Raw genomic sequence first — 17,177 nt, forward strand, 5'->3', positions numbered from 1 at the left:
AAAAGAAAAATAAAAATTAACAACAAAACATCAAGAACCTGCAAACTTACAAGGGAACCGATAGAAGAAAACTAGAAGGAGTGGAATTCAAGCATATGCAAAAACTTAAACTTCATTACTCAAAGAGGTCAACCCTATTTTAAACGGATTATAAAGATTTATCTCTTAAAACTCTCAAATATTACATAGACTAAGCACTCATCTCCCTCTCGTCTAAAACCCTAGCATAAGACTCTCATATAGATGGCTCAAGAGATGGTCTTTCCAACCAGTCAAACCCTTCTATTTATAGCCTAGAAAACTTGACCCTAAGTTTCCTTGATTGTTCCCAAAATATCCCTCTCTTGTAATATATTCCTACCTACCACTGCGGGCATTTTGGTCAATTTTCTTCTTCATCCATCGGACGACCGTGACGCCTTCACGACTTAGGTTCACCTCAATACAAGCTTCACGATAATGCCACGTACACTCCATCCGCCCGTGGTTTTGTGGACAAACCGGGAAACTGACACGCATGCTTTTAAGGCGTGACTCACAGCTGCTTGCTTTGACCTCAAGCAAGTCTTCAGATATTGACGCGTATCCTTCATCTTGCGATCTTGACCGCCGGCAAGTCTTTCGCTCCTGATCCCTCGGGCCACCTTGTCACTTGCATCGACATTCTCTTCGCTTGACTTTGTCAACATGCTACCTTCATCAATCTTCATCTATGCCTTACTTGACATCCATGTGTACCGCTAGGATCATCTTTGACTCCACCCGACCTCATTGATCATTCGGCACTAAGCACCTCGTTTAGCCCCAATCACTCACCATCGATCGCCAAGTTACATCCATCACCTGCACACCATGAAGCCAACAAACATGCATCTCTATAACCATCTAACATCATCACCTATTAGTCCAAATCAAAATCAAATTGAAAAAGATCACACGTAACAAAAATATGAACATTGAATGATCTGATGCTCACACCAGTGCAACACCGGACCATCCAGTACAACTCCACTAGAACCGGTTTGCATCCTCTCTGAAAAAATTAGTTCGGTGATCACAAAATCACAACACTAGATAATCCCGTAAACACCTCAATATTTGCCTCAAAACTGAAAAGCTCCAGCGATACTCTCCGGTGTTCACACGCCCATCACTAGACTATCTGGTGAGTACATTATCACTGGAACTTATTTTTTCAACCTCTCTAGAAATCTTTGTCCGGTAAAACCTCCAATGGTTACCCATACACACACCGGACTATCCTATGAGGCTACCACAATAGACTTTCATATTTGTATCCTGAGAAAAAAAATAGTTCAGTGTTCACTCTCATCCACACCGGATCTTCTGGTGAATGAATTTTTCTCTATCTCTGCGTTGAAAAGCTCTGATGCTCACATCTACCATACACCAGACTATCCGGTGAGGTTAAAAAAACCTCACACCGGACTATCTGGTGAGTTTACCTTCCTGCACCGAGACACCGATACAAATTCTAATTCTTTTCAACTTTGGTTAGACAAAATCAATATTACAGTATATAACCAAGCATATGCTAACCAATAAAAATCACACAAATGTCAATCACTCACCACACAAGATAAAACAAGGCACATCTTATCTTAATTTTTCATAAAATACGCATATAAGATCAGAAAACACGGGAAAATGCACTAAGCGGTCGTTATGATGACGTTTCCTCAATCCTACTCGAAGATGAAAAAAATTATGTGAGCGTGGGTGTTTCCTAACAATATGATGAAATCGATCAGAAAATAATTCTATCTTAAGTTTTTCCTTCGCCTATCCTTCGTTACAAATGTTGCATTATCATATGGTTTAGTAATCTTTAATAATTTTCTTTTAAACTACTTTGAACTAAACATTACACTAATTTCAGGAATTCCAGTGTTGCAACGGGGGCCTAAATCGGATCTCAGTAGCACTTTTTGCCACACCGCAACACCGAGGCTGCTAGTCCATGGGTGCTGCAGGTGGAATGGGTAAGCGGCAGAGAGAAAATAAAGCTGTCCATAGAAGGGGATGGGGGACCCGGCCGGGCTGCTTTTACTTTTGGTGCTGCAAACTTCTGGGCCGCCAATTTTTCCAGAGGAAAAAAACACATACATGGGGTGGCGTGAGCGGCCGCAGTGACTCCTCCAGTCGGTCCTTCCTGGAGGCCAGAGTGCAGCCGAAGGATGGCAACGGTCTGCCTTTCCCGAGTTTTGACCATCCACACCGGATCTCAAACTCGATTCTTTAAATCTGATCGAGCCTCTGAATCAAAACCGGTAAAAATACTCTCGCCCCTAGCCTTGACGGGATCCAAAACCCGATAGGACAATCCAAAACCTGATCATATGGGAGACGCATGCGGGCGTGCGCCAGGGCGCGCTAGGGAGGACGGCATGGGTGCCGGGGAGGGCATTGGAGCCAGGGAGGAGGAGAGCGGAATGGAAGCCCCCGTCATCGCCGCTCTTGTCATCGTCCGTGCTTGTGACAACATCATCCCATAGCGCCCGTGATTGCGCCCTCCTGTGCCCACATGCGTCGCTCCCGGCTCCTGGCTGCGTCACCATGTACGCTCACCGCGTGCGAGCGAGGTTGAGGTGGTGTGACCTCAGGAAGAAGCTGACGAGGGAGCTCAAGCGGGCCTGCCAGGCAGCGAACGTGAAGGAGAGCGCGATGACGTCAGGGAGGATGTTGTCGTCCGTGACGGCAACACCGACGTTGCAGATGGAGGGGTCGGGGAGGAAGCAAGAGTTGAGGGACGCGGAGGCGGTGTGGCGGAGCATGACACGGGGAGAGAACCCATCGAGGAGGAGGAGGCGGTCCAAGGTGGAGTTGCACTAGAGTATGACCACGATGAGGACTAGCGGGTGCACGTTGTACGCGCCCGTGATGACGCGAGGAGCAGAAGCTGACGCTCCGAGTATCCGATCAAGAGCACCTTCAGACGATCGAACCATTACCACAAGGATAAGGACAAGGACGATATGGATGCGGTGATACGAGCGCAACAGCATGGATGGTGACACGGTGGCGAGATATGCTCGATGCTTCAACCAAACGGGTTGGCTATAGAGAATAAGGCGTCATATGAGTGGATAAGGCAGGTCAATATTTTGGGGTTTCGGTGCTCTACAGGTGAAAAACAAATCCGGATCCAAATCTAATACAGATCGAGACCCAGATCCAACGGCTCCATCAGGTCTCAAACTCACGAGGATCCGACCCGAGGGTGCCAACTGACATCCCTACAGCCGATGCCGTCGTCTTTCGGTTTACCCTCCCCCTGCCCAAGTTAAAAACAGCAATTAGAGAGAGACAGGCAGCGGACAGAGGAGAGAGAGGGAGCTAAGGAAGTCCTCGGGCGGTCTCACCCTCTAGACTCTCGCCCGAGAAAGACCAAGAAGCGATCAAAAAGAGACCGGCCGGGTAGCAGCTAAAAGGACTAGCTATAGCCGCCGAGCTCCGAGAGCTAGCGTGTCCGCAGGGCAGGGTTGGAGAAGAGAGTTTTTACGACGCTAGCTATAGCGTCCGAGGCCGGGGGAGGAGGGTGTGGAAATACAAACAAGCAAGCGAGGGTGAGGGAAATGGTGGGCTCGGGTGCGGCAGGGGGCGGAGGGGATCACGCGCGGAGCAAAGAGGCCGCGGGGATGATGGCGCTGCACGAGGCGCTCCGCAACGTCTGCCTCAACTCGGACTGGACGTACTCCGTCTTCTGGACCATCCGTCCTCGCCCGTATGTACCAACAACTTCTCCTTGCTTTGTTTGCTTGTTCTTACCCCAAGTTTATCTCTCCGCTGTGAACATATTATACTCCGAGCAAGTTAAAGTTGCATCGAGTGATTGCTTAACTATTCCTCTCCTGCGTACAGGCGGTGCCGCGGTGGCAACGGGTGCAAGGTCGGCGACGACAACGGCAGCCTGTGGGTGCTTTCTTGCGTTGCTGTTTGCTCTTGATTAATTTGTTGCCTGGTTGCTTATTGCCTGTGTGGATTAATTGGTCGTGCCGGTGCTCACCAATCTGTCTGGTTGACTAGGATGCTGATGTGGGAGGACGGGTTCTGCCGGCCGCGGGTTGCGGAGTGCCTGGAGGACATCGACGGCGAGGACCCGGTGAGGAAGGCCTTCAGCAAGATGTCCATCCAGCTCTACAACTACGGAGAAGGGTGGGTACTGGGTAGGTGCAGTCGTGTGCAATTTCCCCCCCGGCCAGCTGTAGTTCGGCTAGCTAAGCCTAAGCTCGATGGCCGTAGCTAGGATGACAGGATGCCGGCTGTCCGGCCGCCTCCTCTAATTAACCCGGCAAATTTGCGCGAAACCGTGTCCCTGTTCTCCGATTAGGACTTAACCCTGTGCGTCGAGCCGTCGAGTGCGATTGATGCTCATAGTTCAGCTCCTTCATTGGTGGCGTAGTCGGAGCTTGATTTGGACGGAGGTGAGAGAGAGAAAAGGGTACGCCTGCCGAGATGGGACGGGTGCGTGCGCTTTCATCTTTTCACTTTGTTCTGCTGTCTTACCGCAGAGAGCTTTTGGGTTTTAACTAATAGCAAGTTAGGCCATACTAATAGAATTACTAGTCTCATATAATATTTTATTATAATAATCTTTATTAAAAATTAGTTTTTTAGTTTTTTATGAGGCTAGTGTTATTTAGTTACAAAACATATAAAATTATAAGAAGAAATAAATATTACATTAGTGGAAAAGGAAATTTAAAATTATTTATGCTCCAAATTTATACCGAATTGTATACATGTATTAATTTGATTTGTATATATTTTGATCAACTATCAAAATCATAAATCGAGTGTAAACAATCCAATCAAAATCAAAATTAGTTTGCCTTACCTACGTGCAGTGCCTTATTTGCTGTCTGGTTGAAGTGATGACCATAAGTTACATGATGCTTCTTAATCTATAACCTTATTACATTTTTTATTTTTATTTTTTATAATGAATTTTAGCTATTTATTAAATGTATTTTAGATGGATCCTTTATTTAAATATTTGATTTTTTTAATAATTTGATTTTTATAAGACTATATTTGATATAAATCCTTATTTTTTCTATTCTAACCCCAATTTTAATTATTAATTATTATATTTTATTTAGACTCTTGTTTAGGTATTTTGCTTTCCAAACTGTATGGAAATTGAACCGCTAATTTTTCATAATTTTTAATTTTGAATCTAGATATTTATTAATTGTATTTGACATGGACTATTTGGTTTCTGAATTTAGCTATTTATTAATCATATTTGATATGAGTTATTTGATTTAATATATACCGTTAGATGTTCCTAACGAGTGATTTAGATTTTTTTTTAACGTGATAATTTATGATCTTGAGAGCGAACGTTATGTCTTCTTTTTCACTCAAATAATAATATAATAGGTTGGCGTGGTAATTAGTGGTAATGACCTAGGTTTGCACGCTTGGAGTAGACGGTAATTATTCGGTGGTGTAGGTAAGCTAAGCTAGGTTAACAGCCATTTCGAAGTCGTGGCTAGCCGCTTTTGGCGAGGAGTAAGGACGGGCGCTGTCACGTGTGCAGCACGTTGGTTGATGTGGGGCGGTGCCTCGTGAGGCATAAACAATCTCTGTGCGTCAGTGGGTTAGTTGGTGGATCAATTCGCGATTAACAAATCACGATCAGGTTACGCTACACTCACAAGCAGATGCTACACAAACACGATCTGAGTGAGACATGGATACTATCTGCGTGTGTGCGTTTTGGTCTCTTTCTCTTTGTTCCATTGAGCTTCTGAGCAGGATGTGCTAAGCCGATTTGATTTGGACCCCTTGCTGCAGGCTGATGGGAAAGGTGGCCTCTGATAAATGTCACAAATGGGTCTTCAAGGAACCTTCTGAATGCGAGCCCAACATCTCCAACTACTGGCAGAGCTCTTTCGACGCCGTATGTACCATCATCAACTGTGCCCCCTCACCATTCACCCCCATCCCCTGTGCTGGGGAGACCTCACTACCTAGCACAGCATGCACGCCACAGTAATCACTTGGAACACGCAGCTCTATCCCTGCCAGTACTGTGTACTGCCATGGCATGGGCGTGGTTTTACCGCAGTGAGTGTGGTAGGTCTCGAGTTTTTACTCCATGCACGCGGTAGCAAAAATAACGACAGAGGCATCACGCACATCTCTGGGGAGCTCAGGCTTTGCAACAGATCTGCTCTCCACCAAAAGGAGAGAAGAATTGGATGCTCCATCTGAGTAGGAGCATCAGCTGTCACCTAGAATTAACGCCACGATCACAGTAACCTTTATTCTGTGCGCTTACACAATTCCCTCTCGGCTTTTTCCTTTGCAGCTTCCTCCGGAATGGACTGATCAGTTCGCATCAGGCATCCAGGCAAGCCCAACGCAGTCTTTGCTGTTTACCTGTCACATCTTGTCTTGCTAATTACTAAGGAATCAGTGATCCTAAACTCGCGCATCATTTGCAGACCATAGCCGTGATCCAAGCCGGGCATGGCCTCCTGCAGCTGGGCTCTTGCAAGATTGTGAGTGCCAATTAAAATCCCTCCTGTTTCTTTACTTGATTTTTTGTTTGTCGTCTTGGTCTAGGACGCCGACGTGGACGTTTCAGCGTCTCACGGAAGCGTAGGCGCGTACCGGGAGCTAAGCAATGCGTGTGACACTGTGCGTGAGCAGATACCGGAGGACCTGCACTTCGTGCTGCGGATGCGACACATGTTCGAGTCACTGGGCTACCAATCGGGCTTCTTCCTCTCCCAGCTCTTCTCCTCCTCGCGGAGCGCCTCGCCGACACCGTCGTTCCCGCTCAAGCAGCAGCAGCAGCCGCTCTTCAACTGGCCGGGCCAGCCGCAGCTCCCGGCCGCCGCGTCACCGCTCTTCCCGACGGGCCCGGCCGCGTTCCACCCGTCCGCGCGGCCGATGCCGCCGTACCCGGGCAAGGACGAGGGCCACCTGTTCCACCTCCCGCCGGCTCACCATGCCAAGCCGCCGCACATGGACGAGCACCAGCAGCAGCAGATGGGGGCCGGTGGGGAGGCGCCCGACGGGGACCTCAAATGGCCCAACGGGCTGTCGTTCTTCACCGCGCTCACCGGGCGCGCAGACGACGCGAAGCTGCTGTTCGGCGGAAACGGAGGTGGCGGCGCCGATGACGGGAAGACGGCGCAAAACGGGCACGGCGGGGCCGAGAACGTGGAGGAGTACCTGGGCCTGGAGAGCCACTCGAACAAGGCGAGGAGGGTGGAGAACGCCCAGAGCACCAAGTTCAAGAGGAGCTTCACGTTGCCCGCTCGGATGAGCTCGTCCACGTCAACATCCCCGTCCGTGTCCGCCTCGACGGCGCCAGCGCCGCCGCAGCAGCAAGGGATGGAGTACCGAGGGCCGCACGAGGGCGGAGTCTACTCGGACCTGATGGAGACGTTCTTGGAGTAGTAGTCCGTAGCATGCATGATCGATCGGTGCAATGTCATTACGAGAAGTGTACGGGCTTCGTGTTTCTTCCTGTCCCCTCTTTTGTATTTTTCCTCCCAAGCTAGATTTAAGGTTTGGAGTTTGCATCTGTTTAATTAAATCTTGTATTTTTTTTCTCTTTCATTGGTTCCTTCTAGTTCTAGTTGCAGTAGCTCTACCGTAGTGCAAAAACTTGATGGATTTCGCATGCATGCATGCAAAGATGGGCATGAGTTTGCTTCCATGATGGCTGGCAAGTTAATATGCATGGTGCAATGCAATGATGGTGAGGTACAATGATTTGCAGCACCTAATAATATGCGCTTTTCGCCCCCCGAAAAAGTTACCTTGACCACTACACTGTTGGCCACTTATTGGTTATTGCTCAAGCTGCATTTTGCACCCGCATTGTTATTTGTCGTACCTGGTTCTGGTACATGCACAGGAGTAACAGGACGATCTCATTCAGAGTTTCAAATCACACAATCTTTAACTCCTTTGATTCGAATCGATATGACTGCACTAGTGCAGATGCTGCCGCCATCCCTTCGGGGCTCAACCCCATTGGACCTTTATTCCGGACTTGCACCTCTAATGTAGTGGCTACTCTATGAACTCTAACAGCTAATTGCATCCTATTTGGAGAAAGGGATGCGGCTCTTTAGAGGTGAGGTTTCTCCTATCAAGTGGTGGCTGACGTATGTGCTAAACCAACTAGAGCGTGTAGAGTCGTCTGAGGACCCTCTAGTGTCGACATGATTGAGCTCTTTGATCCTTACTTTTCGGTTCGGTGCTCTTCAACATGTCGTTTTTTCTTCGCTCATGACTGTTTGCACACCTCACAGAGACTCCTAGCTCATGACTATTGTGGCCCGAGATGACTGAGAGTTTCTCGTCGTCAATAAGATGAATAGGCACTAACCAACTCTGCTACACAAAAGCATCAAGAGCCGCTCATGAATCAGTCACATGAGCACCTGGATCCACCCGCAAAGCGAATGTTGCTCCAGGCTATCACCCCTTTAGTCACTATTGTGAATGGTGTTACCCAATTGACTACTGGGGAGCGGTCAGGGCCCACGACCGACCTAGATTGCAATCCCAAGCTCATGCCCTCCAGGGCAGAAGATAGGTCGACCACAATACCTGTGGCCACATTTCCTCCAGATTACGAGTAACACACGATATATTCGTTCCTCCCTGCGCTTGAGCTAGAGACCCTGTAATACTACTGTGACCACTTTTGGACTGACTTTCAATAGTTAGAGGCGACATCCCAAATTTATGAGCAACCGTTTGAAGCTTACCTCCTCTCGCTGGCGATCTCCCCATCGTGTTCGAACCATAGACTTTGGAATACAATTTGGACTTTCATGTCGCGCTTATACCAGACTCCACTGAAGCATCTGAATATTCACCTTTTGTGGTGGTCGAGAATCCCCTTGCACTCCACCATGACCTTCACCACCGATTACGATATCGGCAATACGCAGGAGGACTTATGATAGGTTGATGGTTCGTCAAAGTGCTCGTCTTGCCTTGAAGTAGTTGGCCAAGTTTGATAGATCGCCTTCCCCACTGCCAGAGGTGCTAGCTCTCTCGGATTATTTTGGTCATCAGCCTTCGAGCTTACGTGAGGCAATGAGTCGTTGATCTTGCGATTCACTCGGGAGTGATGCAGTTGCGATTCTTTCTTATATTGGTTCTTGTAGTTGTTTTGGCTTTAGTTTGTAGTGTTGTCTCTGCAGTGCTTTAGACCTTGTTTAGCTAGGTTCATAGCCGGTTGTGTTTTGCAATTTTTACTTAGTTTTCTCTTAATTAATCGAGTATTTAGCACATTAAACTTTTCTTCTTATTAATACAAGCTCTTGCTGGTACGGTTTCATACGTTGATCGCAGCAGTAGCACAGTTTCTTTTGCAGGAATTAGTACTGACAACTTTAACCTCGGCTGTAAGTATATTTTCGTTGTATGGATCATCTATCGCTGGTTACAAAGGGAATGGTACATGCATAGGTACATGACATGGGCCCTAGCTAGCTTCCATGAAATGATTAGAAAGTTGGAGTGTGCAACGAACTAACTGGACGCATAGTTTTCCAAAAGGAAAAGAGAAGAAGAAAAGAACTGGGAACGCATGCATGCTCTGGGCACGCGACAGGGAGTGATGGTGAGAGTGCGGCACTCGATTGCCTCGTTTCTGTGTGCATGGCAGTCGGGTTGGCCGCGTACCGTTTAATTTCCTGGCAGAGAAGAACATATCGGAGTAGTCAACGTACAGTTTAAGAGCCCACCGGTATGCACAATGTCAGTCGCGTGCATGTTGTAAATTATTGTGGACATGCTGCAAATAGTATAGATCAGATCTAGTTGCGTTTGTTTAATTTTGGGTAGGTCAACCAAAGTATTGGATGTGGTGCCAGATCGCCGGACAATACATGCCTAGATGGAAACAAAACGAAGAATGTCATGCTACCATTTTAATGGGCTTTATTTTCTAATCTTGAACCAATCCAGCCCGCTCGCATAACGGGCCTAGTTCTTTTTTTGAGAGGTTGATAACGGGTCTAATTAGTTGGTTCAGACCGGGCTTAAAAGGCCCAATTGCAGAGCCCATGTATGACCAAACAGAAAACGGCTTGGACCTACCGTGCCGTTCTGAGACTGTCGCCCGGGGCCCGCGGGGAAACCAGCACCGCCAACCCTCAACCGTGCCGTGCGGCCGCGGGCCGGGCTGCCGCGACCCGAAAAGATAAGCCGCCACCGCCGCTGGCCGGAGCCGGATGGCGCTGCTCTCGCCACCGCTCCCTCCTCTCCTCCCGCCAGCTCGCCACCGCGTCGCCTCTTCCTCGCTACTCGCGGCCACGACGCCACCTAGCCGTCTCCTTTCTCTCTGCCCCCACAGTCCCCGCTGCCACGACGCCCTCTACCCATCCGGCCCCAACGGCCGGCCGCTCCGCCGTTGCCGCGGGGGCGTAGCTGCGTCCCTAGACCAGGAGGATTCTGGCGCCGCTGAAATCACCGTCGTACCTGAGGGGGACCCAGGACCGCCGGTTTCATCCGATGCAGCGGCTGCGGACGCTGTCGCGGCTTCCGCCGAGCAGGCGGAGGCGAGCCCCGAGGACCTGGAGAACATCCGCGAAGTAGAAAGGGTCCGTTGCTTCTAGCCTTCGTTGGCTCGTTTTGCGTCTCTGGGATGAGTTCGTCTGACTTGGTTTGTTTTGGGTGCGCTGCTAGGTACTGGAGCTGCTGAAGAAGAACAGGGACATGACCTTTGGCGAGGTAAGCGAGTTGCTCTGTTGCTTAGTTTTTGTGCTTACTGGAACTAAGTTGTGTTCATTGCTGTCGACCGCTGTGTCAGTAGAATAACAAATATGATATGGACGTTTGGAGTATTTAAGTATGCAAGGGCCAACCTACGGTTGTCAACTGGGCTCTTATACGAAAAAACTCGCCATCTTTTGTGACAGCTCACTGTTGAAACTTTCGAGTGATGCGTGTCATTGTTGCTAAAAAACTTAATATGTTTTCTTCATTTGCTGCTGCATCACAGGTTAAGCTAACCATCATGATTGAGGACCCTAGAGATATAGAAAGAAAGAGAACACTTGGTATAGAGGATCTTGATGAAATTACCAGGGATGACTTAGCTGATGCTTTGGTTGAGGTACATCACCGTTTCCCTGCACTGTGCAACTTGGAGTCGTGTGATAGTCTCTTGAAAGTGAATCTTTTTGTTCTTTTCGTTTGTGAATATCATGCGGCTTGGTTACTGTCATCCTCATCCATCTTTACGACCTGTCAAATATTTTATGTATTCCAGTCGCCACGCCATGCTAGTGTGATATTGTCGGTATTCCAATGACAGTGCATAGCTGAAAGCATTAGTACGCCATTTCCTTGTGTCATGCAAGCCATGTTGTCTCCCTTTCCACATATCGTTTTGTATGATAGTGCAAAGCTGAACATATCATGAATTAGTTTGCAACCAAAACGCCCTGGCCCCGTATTTATATGTTTTTACCATTGGGGAGTACAAAGGTATCCCCTCTCTATTTTGGTTTCCTTTTCTTTCTTCAACAGAACACCACATGATTCTAGTTTTATAGAGTCCCGGTTCAGTAATTAAACGTTGGCATGTTCTTCACCTTCATACTTTCACTATCATACCAATGTGAGAGTTAACATGAATTGCATCTGGGAGAGTTAACATAATGATGAATAATTGATGCATACATTTTTTTTCTTGCAAATATCTCAGTCATTAACGCCATGCCTGCATATAGGTTAATGAAGGACGGATTCCAGAGAACAGTGTTGCTCTTCAGTTGCTTGCCAAGGAGATGGCAGAATGGCCTGATCTTGAGGTAATACTGACAAGTCAACTCTTCAACTTCCTTGAAATGCTAATCACTTTCCCCCCACTACATTACCACAACGTGTCCACGATTATGGTCTTGTCAGTGTGAGTCGAGGATAGTTTCACCCATATTGATTATTTGCTTCCATTTCATGTATTTTCCAGCTTTCATCATTTTCATGAGCACTGTATCCTTTTTATTTGTCTCTGTGCTGAACCTGTTTAGTAGAACTGTATTTTGAAATTGAATTTCATTTTCAAATTCCTTGTGCAGATAGAAGCTCCAAAAAATAAGAGCAAACCTGAGAAATCTGTCTATGCAAAGGCCACAGATACTGGCATTGATCCAGAGACAGCTGCCAGAAGACTTAACATTGACTGGGACTCTGCTGCTGATATAGATGGAGAAGAGGAGGAGGAGGATGAATCTGAAGTGCCATCAGCTGTTGTAAGTTGTTGTCTTTGAAACATTCCAATAAAATTTGTTATACTTATAGTTGTAACAAAAAATTGAACAGCTTTTAACTAATTGCTTATACCTTGATGTTCTTTTTATTGTTCCTTTCAACATTTTATATCTTTTTCCCTGCAGGGATATGGTGCTCTTTATTTGTTGACGGCCTTTCCTGTCATTATTGGAATCTCAGTTGTGCTAATTCTTTTTTACAATTCTCTACAGTAGTGAACCCCTGCGCTCCTTCCCTTCTTGAGTGAGATGCTGCCTTTTTGTAAATCTGAGTTACAAGGCCAGTTAATCAGTATTTTTTTTGTCATTTCATTGTCAACTTACTCTTCATCGCTGCAAAGATTTAAAATAATAACTGCGAAGATATGACAAGTTGTAAAACTGTGAAATTGCAAATTTTGAAAAGAAACCGTGAAATTTTGTTCCTGAGGAAACCAAAACCTCATCCTTCTGCCTTTCTGCACCATTTTAATCATTTTTTCCAGTTACCATATACTTAAGATGTACAAGGAATTATTATTATTATTATTATTATTAAACTATATCTAGTTACTTTCTTTGCTCATAATATCTGAATCAGGGAAGCTCCTTTTTTTTTTTTCTGAAGAACATATCTGAATACTGGAATGTTTGTCTAGATTCGATTAAATATATCCATTTTTGCTTCACAGAATCACAGTGCTTGATGTCGTTTCGGTGATGTGCTTTATTTTTCACATTATTGAAAATTTGGTTTTATTGGAAAATAATAACCCTACCACTTAGTAGGAGGCACGAACAATGAATCAATTATTTCAGGTAGCTGATACACCTTTCCATCCAAGGCAACAGCTGACCACAGTTGTGTAGAGAAAGAATTGCAGACTCGTTGGTCCAACCGTCCAAGGCTCAAAGCTTGCAGATATGATGAATCGAGAGGTCAATCAAACAGGCCACCAACACAGCATGACTCAGCGCACGACGGCACGATCCTGATGTGCTCTCCACCATTTCGTGAAGCCAATTTCATCTCGTGTTTTTGTTCTCATGAACGAACGACTCCTGCAAGTTCACTTCCTGGTGCCATGAGTTTTTGCCAAGGAGATGCTTCGTCCGGAGGCTCATCTGCATCCTTCAAGAAAGAAGCCGAAGCCCGAGTAGCGGAAGATGACGAGGAGGAACAAGCGGGAAGAGGCCCGATCGTCCGGCGATCCCGCGCCGGTTCATCCGTCACCGACATCTCGAGCAACGGGTCCATCAACTATCGGAAGGCGCGGCAGGACAAGATCGGCAGCGACGGCTTCTGGTGCGGTGCTCTGTGCATGCACATTCCAGGCCTCTCCAGGAGGCGGCCGATGATGCAGCAACAGCAGTCCATGAGCCTGAGCGAGGCGGACACCAGGGCTAGCACGGCTGGGCCGGGCGAGATCCGGGCGAGCACGGTGTCCAAGGCGGCCTCCATGGAGAGATTCAAATACAGCTCATCGTCTGCCGGCATCGTGTTTGAGGGCGCAGACGAGGAGGAAGAGGAGGTATCGGCGTACTTCGACCTGCCGCTGGAGCTGCTGCGGATCAGCAGCGTCGACACGGAGTCGCCGGTCACGGCGGCGTTCGTCTTCGACGGTAGCCGTGTCCGGGGCGCCGAGAAGATCGTGCCTGAGATGCCGGAGTTTGATTTTAGCTTCCCGGCGCCGCCGGCTTTCTCGAGTCCGTCGTCGCCGAGCTCCTGAAACCTCCTGGTGACCAGAGAGGAGTGCTCAATGACTAATTTTGAGCGCGAAGCATACAGGAATTTCTGCGTTCCTACACTAATGTATCATCCGTTTGGTGTTGATCCTTCAGATACGTTTCATCGTTTTCATTTTGTTGTTACTGCATCTGATATGTACACAGGCTAACATTGTTGCAGTTCACATGGGGCTGCTGAATCAGCTTAACCGATGCAACTCTATGTTCAGTCACAGCAAACAACAAAGAAACAAGGTTGGTTTGCAGTCTTGAAGAGTACAGTTGCAAAATGCTGCAGGTTAAGGTAGGATTTACTGTGCCAGTAGCACTTGCCGTAACACGTCTGTATTTATCAGGAACTAGGAACCAATAAGTAAGAACTTCGTTTTATCAAAAATCCAACAGATAACACCCATCACAAATTGAAGAAAAGTATAGCTCACTTATGCACTAAACAAATAGCTAAGACGAAGATTACCTTCTCGCATACCCCATCGACAAGGTCGATTATCAAATAAAATTTGGAAAGAGGCAAGGGCAACTACTGTTTAAGGCCAGTTTACAGTTGCTATGTTTATGTTGAGTTGCATTGTGTAATCTAGTTAGTTAGAGAACCTTTACTGATTCTAGTAGAATTTGTCGTTACAGCCCTATACGAAAACTGGAAATGACTAAATGCCTTTGAAAAGTTAGTTCACTTGGTTTTCTCACGCAAAGCCTGTTATTTTGAGCCAAGTTAAGGCAAATTGTATCAAGTCTCCCATGGTACCGGTAGAAGACCCTACTGGTTTTAGCTTTGATTGTGGATTCTGATTTTAAAAATTAAAGCTAAAACAAACGAATCGCTTTTTATAAGTGATTCCTACGATCCAACCATCTTTCAAGCCACAATCCACCTCCCACCAGCTTTAGTGGATTGTGAAAATAGAGGATCTTAGAGTTCTCTTAGAGTTTGAAGGAGTTTACCGACCTTTGCCATTACACAACCCCTCCCGTCTCCTGAACCCTGTTTTTGTCGCCCACCCCCGTTCGGTCGCCCCTTCCTCTCGCTCGCTCATGGGAGGAATGAGGATGGTGACTTGAATACATTTTATGATAATTTTGCTAATGTTTTGTTTTCTACAAGAGAGTATATTATCTATGAGAGGATATTTTTGGTGACAAAAGTACATTCGTATGAATGATGTATCATTTGCTATTTTTCAATTTTTTTACTCCAAAAAATTGAATTTCTCAAATAGCTACATGTCCGCCAATGTGAAAAATAGTGATAGGAAGGGATAAGAGGGAATAAATATGCACTCAAAAGAGATGGGGTATTACAAATATTACACAACAAATGCTGCTATGCAACTTATATATAATCCAGGATGCCAAACAACCTTAGCTTTTACAGTTTTAGCTTTTCACAATTTAACTTTTTATAATCCACAATCTACAAGCAACTTTTTAGAATCCACGCCTAAAATAAATAGAACCTAAATCAAGTTCAAATAAGAAATAACACAATCAAACCAAAGTTTCAATTTTGCATGCTGAATGAATAAACAGTTGGTGGTTATTTATATGTCAAGCTAATACTTACTTACTCCAGTCATAAATACATGATGTTTTAGATAATATGTGATTATCAATATATTTCAAAATACTTAATTCGAAATATGAAAATCACATGTATATATTCGGTTTGAGAAGTACTTTCATAATAGTATAGCTTTATTGTGTTTTATAAATATATTTGAATATAAAAATAGTGGTTAAAGATACTCTTCATAGATCGTGACTGTCTAAAACAGTCAAGTATTAGTGACCCGAGGGAGTAGTTGGTGGCTCACAAGGCCCAGACATGATAGGGATCCTTTTAGAAGCAACAATAACCGGTAGAAATTAGTTGTTGTAGGATGACTTATGAGAGATTTATGCATGATATATTACTTAGATTATCTCTAACAGAAACTCTAAAAATTTACATTTTATAATATTATTACAGTATTGTCTAATACTATTACAGCATCTCTTATTTTTTCCATCTTCAATAGACACCATATTTCCTAACTTTTATTACTCTCCTCCTCTATCCGGACCCACGTGCATACCCAGTGCACAATGATAAAGCATGCTACAGTAGGTAGCGAATTTGCCGGCTTACTCTATCCCGATAGTATTACTGTAGCAGCAGAAAAGTTGATCTGGGGCATCTGTTAGATAGGGATACGATGTGAAGTGAGAGGCATTATACTGTAGCAGAAAAGAAAAAGTACCGATACTATTTTTGTTGGAGTTGGCCTTAGGTCATATATGGAGAAGGCAGGGTGGAACAAGTTTCCTTTTTCTAAAGAAAATGGAGAGGGCAGGAATTTAACCTTATGGGTGTGTGAGAAGGCTTATCTAGATGCAAACCGGATTTTTCCCTTAAAAATAGGAAAGACAGAATCACAACAAGAAACGGTTTTCGTTTCCGAACTATATCAGAATCTATCCTTTCTTGTCGTCGTTGAGCACGTCCCTCAAAAACCCAACCTATGGCTATGGCTTCTCAACAAGACATCGCAGTCAATGCTCCGATATCTCTCAAGCCATTGCCTCAGGAGGCCACCGGTCGTCCAACCTCTCGGCCCCCGCTGCGGCCAAAAGCGTCCGATGATGACGAGGCCGACGATGGAGTCGCGTGCACCGCCCTGTGCCTGTACTTGCCGCGAATCTCAAGGAAGAAGCGGCAGGTGAAACTAACCACAGCCAAAAGCGCGCGCAAGGCGGAGCCGGCGAGTGCTCGCCGCGTCACCTCATGGTGGCCATGGTCACCGTCCCGTTCTACTTCTGGCGATGTTGCCGCCGCGGCCGGGGCGTCCGCACCGCATGTCGAGGATGGGTCGGCTTCGTTCAAGCACTGGAGCCGATCTCAGTTGTCCCGGGTGAAGCCGCGGGGGTCGTCGTCGCCGTCGTTCTCTTTCCCGCCGTCGCCGGCGTCCGCGTCTTCTTGCATGAGCACGCCAAAGCTATGGCAGGGTAGTATAGCAGAGGAAGCAGGGTAGTATAATGTTCTCTTTAATCGTGATGAGGTCTATTCACGCTTGCAAATTCACACGTTTGATTGATTTGTGGAACATTTGCGTGTGTCTAATCAATTGCTGCACACGTTATAAGATAACAAAAAGATTTCAGCAAGACAGCAAAAAAGCATCCTCT

General features: G+C 46.2%; 3 protein-coding genes across 3 annotated transcripts; all 3 read left to right on the forward strand.

Moving 5' to 3' along the window:
• Nucleotides 1-3,263: 3,263 nt before the first annotated feature.
• On the forward strand, nt 3,264-7,775 carry LOC133908925 (protein RICE SALT SENSITIVE 3). The gene is made up of 7 exons (XM_062351150.1): nt 3,264-3,745; nt 3,883-3,933; nt 4,048-4,176; nt 5,824-5,929; nt 6,341-6,382; nt 6,477-6,533; nt 6,685-7,775. The coding sequence occupies exons 1-7, from the start codon at nt 3,597-3,599 to the stop codon at nt 7,438-7,440; spliced, it is 1,290 nt and encodes a 429-aa protein (XP_062207134.1). The 5' UTR covers nt 3,264-3,596; the 3' UTR covers nt 7,441-7,775.
• A 2,341-nt stretch (nt 7,776-10,116) lies between these two features.
• Nucleotides 10,117-12,612, forward strand: LOC133908926 (protein CHLOROPLAST ENHANCING STRESS TOLERANCE, chloroplastic-like). The gene is made up of 6 exons (XM_062351151.1): nt 10,117-10,610; nt 10,696-10,740; nt 11,012-11,125; nt 11,745-11,825; nt 12,093-12,266; nt 12,411-12,612. Exons 1-6 carry the CDS (start codon nt 10,242-10,244, stop codon nt 12,498-12,500), a joined length of 873 nt encoding a protein of 290 aa, XP_062207135.1. The 5' UTR covers nt 10,117-10,241; the 3' UTR covers nt 12,501-12,612.
• LOC133908927 (uncharacterized) lies at nt 12,411-14,212 on the forward strand. Its single transcript, XM_062351152.1, has 2 exons — nt 12,411-12,528; nt 13,136-14,212. The coding sequence occupies exon 2, from the start codon at nt 13,259-13,261 to the stop codon at nt 13,991-13,993; it is 735 nt and encodes a 244-aa protein (XP_062207136.1). The 5' UTR covers nt 12,411-12,528; nt 13,136-13,258; the 3' UTR covers nt 13,994-14,212.
• Nucleotides 14,213-17,177: the final 2,965 nt, after the last annotated feature.

The sequence above is a fragment of the Phragmites australis genome, chromosome 2 (assembly GCF_958298935.1).
Source record: "Phragmites australis chromosome 2, lpPhrAust1.1, whole genome shotgun sequence".
Lineage (NCBI taxonomy): Eukaryota > Viridiplantae > Streptophyta > Magnoliopsida > Poales > Poaceae > Phragmites > Phragmites australis.

Bases quoted from the DNA above. Each gene is read 5' to 3' on its own strand.
- LOC133908925 (XM_062351150.1), top strand. From the start codon at position 3,597: ATGGTGGGCTCGGGTGCGGCAGGGGGCGGAGGGGATCACGCGCGGAGC. The intron at 4,177-5,823 runs GTGGGTACTGGG...CCCTTGCTGCAG, and splicing joins CTCTACAACTACGGAGAAGG to GCTGATGGGAAAGGTGGCCT. The intron at 6,383-6,476 runs GCAAGCCCAACG...CATCATTTGCAG, and splicing joins AGTTCGCATCAGGCATCCAG to ACCATAGCCGTGATCCAAGC.
- LOC133908926 (XM_062351151.1), top strand. From the start codon at position 10,242: ATGGCGCTGCTCTCGCCACCGCTCCCTCCTCTCCTCCCGCCAGCTCGC. The intron at 10,611-10,695 runs GTCCGTTGCTTC...GTGCGCTGCTAG, and splicing joins ACATCCGCGAAGTAGAAAGG to GTACTGGAGCTGCTGAAGAA. The intron at 11,126-11,744 runs GTACATCACCGT...GCCTGCATATAG, and splicing joins TAGCTGATGCTTTGGTTGAG to GTTAATGAAGGACGGATTCC.
- LOC133908927 (XM_062351152.1), top strand. From the start codon at position 13,259: ATGTGCTCTCCACCATTTCGTGAAGCCAATTTCATCTCGTGTTTTTGT.